This window comes from Lissotriton vulgaris, chromosome 7, assembly GCF_964263255.1.
Source record: "Lissotriton vulgaris chromosome 7, aLisVul1.2, whole genome shotgun sequence".
NCBI lineage: Eukaryota > Metazoa > Chordata > Amphibia > Caudata > Salamandridae > Lissotriton > Lissotriton vulgaris.
Genome location: NC_141695.1, coordinates 1,164,689 through 1,172,184, shown reverse-complemented (window position 1 = coordinate 1,172,184; position 7,496 = coordinate 1,164,689). Strand labels below are relative to the sequence as shown.

At 51.3% G+C, this 7,496-nt stretch overlaps 1 protein-coding gene across 1 annotated transcript in view; it reads right to left on the bottom strand.

Moving 5' to 3' along the window:
• Positions 1 to 572: 572 nt before the first annotated feature.
• Positions 573 to 7,496, bottom strand: part of LOC147700475 (uncharacterized) — a 466,495-nt gene continuing 459,571 nt past the window's right edge. Inside the window, exon 15 of the mRNA XM_086929643.1 lies at positions 573 to 1,612. Within this exon, the coding sequence (XP_086785769.1) occupies positions 1,449 to 1,612 (164 nt within the window). The 3' untranslated portion in view covers positions 573 to 1,448. The remainder of the gene's footprint in view (positions 1,613 to 7,496) is intronic.

Here is a 7,496-nt window from a genome sequence, read left to right as displayed (position 1 = left end):
AAGGTGCCAGGCAGAAGGCTTGTGTTCTATCAAGAAAAGGGAGCGAACCCATCGGAGAGTGGGCCCTGGAATGCCAATCTTGTGTAGGCGCCTCATGACGTTGGGGTGAGACTGTGTAAACTGCTGTAGAGAGTCCAGGAGAACGCGGGCTGCTGTGTCTCCCCTCTCAGGGATCATGCAATGTCATCTGGTGGCACTGAGAGCTCTTTCTGTGCTATGATTGGGCCTGAATCCAGACCGTGTGGCGTCGAGGAGCTGGTGCTTGCGGGAGTGCATTATTTTCCAATGGGGCTTTACTTTAAGTCCCTACCTGCATTGTTTTGTATGGGACAGCGTCACAGTACCAGTGGTTGGCCATGTGTAGTTCTGGACTTACTACAAAGGAGTAAGTTAGTGCACAATTGCAGTTTGCGAAGCCTGAAACCTAGTAAATGTACACTTACTCAAAGTGTAGCATGTTATGCGCTAGAGATTGGAAACAGGACTGACGGCAAAAACGCTTCCTCCGCAACCCTCTTGCCAATGCTTTTCATGGAGGGTCAGTCGAGATTTTCAAAAAGGGAGTCCGTGCATCCTGCCATACCCAAGTCTTACTTTAATGGCCATTTAATGACACTCATACCTCAGTGTATGAAAAGTCATTTCATATGAACATTCTTTAAGGTTTACATCACATACATGTATATACAAAGTCCATTATTGGTGAAGAGGCCGCCATCTTTGGGTGAGATGTGGTCCCTTTGATCTTTGGTTTCTTGAGAGGGTGCGTATGGGAGGGGGACCATCGAATGGAGGCCGCACCAGAGGATGTGTTGACGTTAGAGCATGTAAACACTATTTTGATCACGAGCCATGAGTGAAGTCTTCCTGAGCAATGAACCAAGAGCACAATTACTGCCTCTATGATGCAGAATGTCACAAAGTCACTGCTACCTCGGTTTGCTTGTCCTGCAAATATCGCTCCTCACGGACAGAAAAGGATTCCAGAGAGTAAGGGTCATTGCAGAAGAGAAGATCAGTAGCCCTGTGGGTTTAGTGTCCGTCAGAGGCGAGATGTCTCTCCTGGTTGGGGTCAGTGCCCAGTGTGAGACTTCAGAAGGCAACCAGCAGCCCCACAGATGCATGAATAGCTCACCATTGAAAACTTACCATCAGAGGCCATATGTCTGTTAAGCATCGAGTCATCAGATGAGAGTGTGGCCATCTCAGAATACAAGCAGCACCCCTACTGAGCCACTGACCCCTCAAAGTCCAGAACAAGTGACCATCCAGACTAAATGTCTACACAACATTGTGTTAGTGCCTGCAAGCAGCATAACAGAGACCCCAAGGCCCCAGAGCTCAACCAACAGCTCCGGTCTTGGAGTGATCACCCTATTCTCACCCAACAATACTTAGGCGCCATCCCTGGAGATCCCTTGTGCATTTAATGGGGAAGGTAATAGCGGTTATCTCTGGTGGTGAGGTGGTATTAGCTTGGCTCGGGCATGCTGGACACGTTGCTCCTCCTTCAAGTTACGCAGGCGCACATGCTTGTTGGAAATGTCTTCTACATTCTCGACTGGGAACCAGCCATGCTCGCCGTCAGAGAGGCGTGTACCCTCCATCCAACCTATGGGACGAGAGCAAATGGATATGGGTTAATGCAAGAGACAGACTGAGAGAAGACATACCCAGTCATAACCCCTATAGTAAATCCGTGACTGTCTCCGACTCGCAGATGTCGAACCACAGAATGGGAACTCAGACATACTCAAGAGCATTCAGAGTGACCACACACACACCCGGCCATTCAAACACTAAAAAAAGAGAGTCACATAAAAATAAGAGCCTGAGATGCAGCTAACTGAAGAGAAGAGAGTAGATAAAAAGCAAACAGTGGATAGTTCGCATTCCTGAAAACATTGATGGGCCACGATTGAGTAGACTAAGGGGCCGATTAAGATTTCAGGTGGAAACTGCCCGCCTGACACCGACTCGAAATCGGTACCGACCAACTTGCGGTCGGCAGTTCTGCTGCAGTTATGATGCGATCGAACACTGTTCGGTCAGATTCCCATTGATTCCTAATGGAGATTGTGTTCCTCCCGACAACATAGGCTCCTATGGGGCAATGGTGTGTGTGCAAAACCCTGCACCCGGTCGTGGGCACCCCAGGGGGTAACAGAGGTGTCCCTTAGGTACCCCTTCTATCCCCAACCGGAGAATGAAGAGGGCCCAGCTAGGGGTCAGCAAAGTCACTTTCTGACAGCCATTTTGTGTCGGAAAGGCAGACGCGTAACGGCAGTTGTAAATAGACATTGTAATCTCGAGGTCGAATACGCTGTCCATTGGGATGTACGATGCAGTTCCGACTGACAGGAATCCGCCAAGAGCCGGTAAAACCGATTCGGAATGATCGTGTGGTTTACCTTCCGACTGCATACATCATAATCAGTCGGGCGGAGTGTAAACCGAACCAGTTGGTCGGAAGGGCTCCGACACAGTCAAGGGGATTTCAACTGTGTGAAGGAGGCTTTCCGCCCAAAATTGTAATCAGCCCCTTAGTACGAGTTCAGAATCCCAGGGCATCAGGGGCTGCTGAGCCCTCCCTTCTGATGAATCTAGAGACAGGCTGGTAGAGACACCTCTCTGTCTTGGGTGGCCAGCTTCCTAGAAGACCTGCAGTAACCTATTTCTCAAATAATGGGTTATTGTTTGAGAGAGGGGGCCAGGCATTTAGAAGATGTTGTCTATGCATCATACAGCCTGTGGAGCAAAGTGAGCTCAAGTGCATTTTGACTCACAAGACAGAAGCATGACCCATGGCTTTGGGAAGTCTGTTGGCCCTTACTGGGCTCCTGCATCAGACCACGACTCCAAAAGACCCCTCGATAACATCACACATTGGGCCAAAACTACACAAGACCCCTTGACAACCTCCTGCATCAGGCCGTGACTCTACAAGACCCTTCAAAGGTCCCATGCACTGGCTGAAGCCTGCACAAACAGGGCTGTGACTCCATAAATGCCCCAATAAAGCTTGAACCATCTCTCACCTCATGAAACACACTGTATGTTTGAAACTTCACACCCCTGGCATTATGCTTAGGTTTGTGATTGCATGAACACAGAGGATAGGATTCCACAAACACCCCACAAATGCAAGGTACTGTGTCCTCATTAATAAGCCTTTGAATAAAACACACCTGTGAGACGTGACCCCACACTAATCTCATGCATAAATCTACAAATCCACAAACTCTCCATTGATGCACGATCCACTCACTTGATGCGCAGGGATGTGACTCCAAAGCCCCCGTGGGATACATAACCCCTCAGACCTCAAGAAGAGGGCTGTAATTCCATGAACACTGCAGCTGTGTCCAAACTATTCACTAACCATCATGCATAGGGCTGTGATTTCAGAAACACCCCAGGGATGTATGACCCCCAACTCCATTATGCTTGGGGCTTTGGTTCCGCAAACACCCTGCAACAAGTCAATGACCTTGCGCATCCGGGAGGGATTCCACCAACATCTCAACAATGTATGTCCTGCTCACCACATGTATGCAACTATCATTCAACAAGCACCTGAGTGACACCTGAGCCTTCAATGGCTTCATAGACGGGGTTAGGACTGCAGTCACCCCAGTAAATCAAGACCCCCTCCAGCACTATGCAATGCGTGACCCCATGATCTCATGCCTTGGAATGAGAGTCATTAAAACCTCAGTAATGTTCAACTCCTCTTTGACGTCATGCACAGGTCTATAACCGCATCAACACCCCGGTGGATGAAGAGTTCCTGGTGGACTTCTTGCAAAGGGCTGTCATTTCACACCCCTCAGTGATGGGGAACCAGTGACCTTAAGCATAGAAGAGTAATTCCAGAAGCGCCCAGTGATGCTTCACCTGTCCCTAAGATCATGGATTGGGGCATGATTGCACAGTGTTGTGCTCTCCCTCACTGACCTGATCCATAGGACTATGATTCTGCAGGCCCTTTAGTGATGCCTCACCCCATGTCCTTATGCGTGGGGGGCTTAAGAGTTCCTCAACCTCCTCGTAACCATCTCCACTGACTCAAGCACAGGGCTTGGATTCCGTAAACACCCAGTGATCCACAGCCCTTCAATAAACCTGTGCACAGGAACATCCAGTGATGCGCGACACAGTTCACTCCTGCATAGAGCTACAGTGTGACTGAGTGCCTAGAGCGATGAGACGACAGACACCAGACTATGGCTGGATTCCTCACCGCCCTCTGTGCCTAGAGCGATGAGACGACAGACACCAGACTATGGCTGGATTCCTCACCAACCTCTGTGCCTAGAGCGATGAGACGACAGACACCAGACTATGGCTGGATTCCTCACCGCCCTCTGTGCCTAGAGCGATGAGACGATAGACACCAGACTATGGCTGGATTCCTCACCGCCCTCTGTGCCTAGAGCGATGAGACGACAGACACCAGACTATGGCTGGATTCTTCACCGCCCTCTGTGCCTAGAGCGATGAGACGATAGACACCAGACTATGGCTGGATTCCTCACCGCCCTCTGTGCCTAGAGCGATGAGACGATAGACACCAGACTATGGCTGGATTCCTCACCGCCCTCTGTGCCTAGAGCGATGAGACGACAGACACCAGACTATGGCTGGATTCCTCACCGCCCTCTGTGCCTAGAGCGATGAGACGATAGACACCAGACTATGGCTGGATTCCTCACTGCCCTCTGTGCCTAGAGCGATGAGACGATAGACACCAGACTATGGCTGGATTCCTCACCGCCCTCTGTGCCTAGAGCGATGAGACGACAGACACCAGACTATGGCTGGATTCCTCACCGCCCTCTGTGCCTAGAGCGATGAGACGACAGACACCAGACTATGGCTGGATTCCTCACCGCCCTCTGTGCCTAGAGCGATGAGACGATAGACACCAGACTATGGCTGGATTCCTCACCGCCCTCTGTGCCTAGAGCGATGAGACGATAGACACCAGACTATGGCTGGATTCCTCACCGCCCTCTGTGCCTAGAGCGATGAGACGATAGACACCAGACTATGGCTGGATTCCTCACCGCCCTCTGTGCCTAGAGCGATGAGACGATAGACACCAGACTATGGCTGGATTCCTCACCGCCCTCTGTGCCTAGAGCGATGAGACGACAGACACCAGACTATGGCTGGATTCCTCACCGCCCTCTGTGCCTAGAGCGATGAGACGATAGACACCAGACTATAGCTGGATTCCTCACCGCCCTCTGTGCCTAGAGCGATGAGACGACAGACACCAGACTATGGCTGGATTCCTCACCGCCCTCTGTGCCTAGAGCGATGAGACGATAGACACCAGACTATGGCTGGATTCCTCACCGCCCTCTGTGCCTAGAGCGATGAGACGATAGACACCAGACTATGGCTGGATTCCTCACCGCCCTCTGTGCCTAGAGCGATGAGACGACAGACACCAGACTATGGCTGGATTCTTCACCGCCCTCTGTGCCTAGAGCGATGAGACGATAGACACCAGACTATGGCTGGATTCCTCACCGCCCTCTGTGCCTAGAGCGATGAGACGACAGACACCAGACTATGGCTGGATTCCTCACCGCCCTCTGTGCCTAGAGTGATGAGACGACAGACACCAGACTATGGCTGGATTCCTCACCGCCCTCTGTGCCTAGAGCGATGAGACGATAGACACCAGACTATGGCTGGATTCTTCACCGCCCTCTGTGCCTAGAGCGATGAGACGATAGACACCAGACTATGGCTGGATTCCTCACCGCCCTCTTTCATGGGCTTGAGATTTCAGATACCACTTCCATAAGACGTTGGCGCGAGGCACCTCAGTGATAGGAACCCAATGAACCCGAGTACATGGCACAGACTGCACAAAGACCTTAGTGATGCCTGGCCATTCAGTGTCCCCGAGCTCATGCAGAGGGTTCCTTCTGAATTCATCAGCACTCGAGTGCTCTGCTCTCACTCACCGACCTCATCCACAGGGCTACGGTTCTGTAAACACTATGCCCTTATGCACAGCTGATTCCACAAACATCTGCAGACCCAAAGTCCTCTTACATTAGCCAATGATTGCACAACATCCACATGACAGCTGTCCTTCAGCCTAGGCTGGTGCCGCAGATATCTGAGTGACCATTGACCTTAATCATGGGCAAAGTATTCCACAAACATCAGAATTACCCTGTGTCCTTATGCCCAGGCAGATGATTCCACAGACATCCACACGGCCCTCCATCCTCTTTGCATAGGCTGATGATCTCACAAGGATCTGCAAGACCCTGGATCCTCATTCATAGGCTCATGATTCCACAAATACCCACATGACCCTCTGTCCTTATTATTAGGGTAATTAATCCACATACATCTGAATGTCCTGGTCTGTATGAATAGGCTCGTGATTCCACAAACATACCCATGCCCCTGTGTCCTCTTCCATGGGCTAATGATTGCACAAACATCTGCATGATGCAATAATGTGTAAGATCTCAAACATCTGAGTGGTCCATTGTAGCTTTAAAATACACAGCTAGGGCTCCACGGACTCTACACTAATGAGTGACCCCTCCCTGGCCTCTTACTTAGGCTGGGACTCCACGGACTCTACACTGATGAGTGACCCCTCAATGGCCTCTTACTTAGGCAAGGACTCCACAGACTCTACACTGATGAGTGACCCCTCCCGGTCCTCTTACTTAGGCTGCGACTCCACAGACTCTACCCTAATGAGTGACCCCTCCCTGGCCTCTTACTTAGGCTGGGACTCCACAGACTCTACACTGATGAGTGACCCTCCCTGGCCTCTTACTTAGGCTTGGACTCCACAGACTCTACACTGATGAGTGACCATCCCTGGCCTCTTACTAAGGCTAGGACTCCACAGACTCTATACTGATGAGTGACCCCCTCCCTGGCCTCTTACTTAGGCTGGGACTCCGCAGACTCTACACTGATGAGTGACCCCTCCCTGGCCTCTTACTTAGGCTGGGACTCCGCAGACTCTACACTGATGAGTGACCCCCTCCCTGGCCTCTTACTTAGGCTGGGACTCCGCAGACTCTACACTGATGAGTGACCCCTCCCTGGCCTCTTACTTAGGCTGGGACTCCGCAGACTCTACACTGATGAGTGACCCCTCCCTGGCCTCTTACTTAGGCTAGGGCTCCAAAGACTCTACACTGATGAGTGACCCTCCCTGGCCTCTTACTTAGGCTTGGGCTCCACAGACTCTACACTGATGTGTGACCCTCCCTGGCCTCTTAGGCTGGGACTCCACAGACTCTATACTGATGAGTGACCCCTCCCTGGCCTCTTACTTAGGCTAGGGCTCCACAGACTCTACACTGATGAGTGACCCCTCCCTGGCCTCTTAGGCTGGGACTCCACAGACTCTATACTGATGAGTGACCCTCCCTGGCCTCTTACTTAGGCTTGGACTCCACAGACTCTACACTGATGAGTGACCCTCCCTGGCCTCTTAC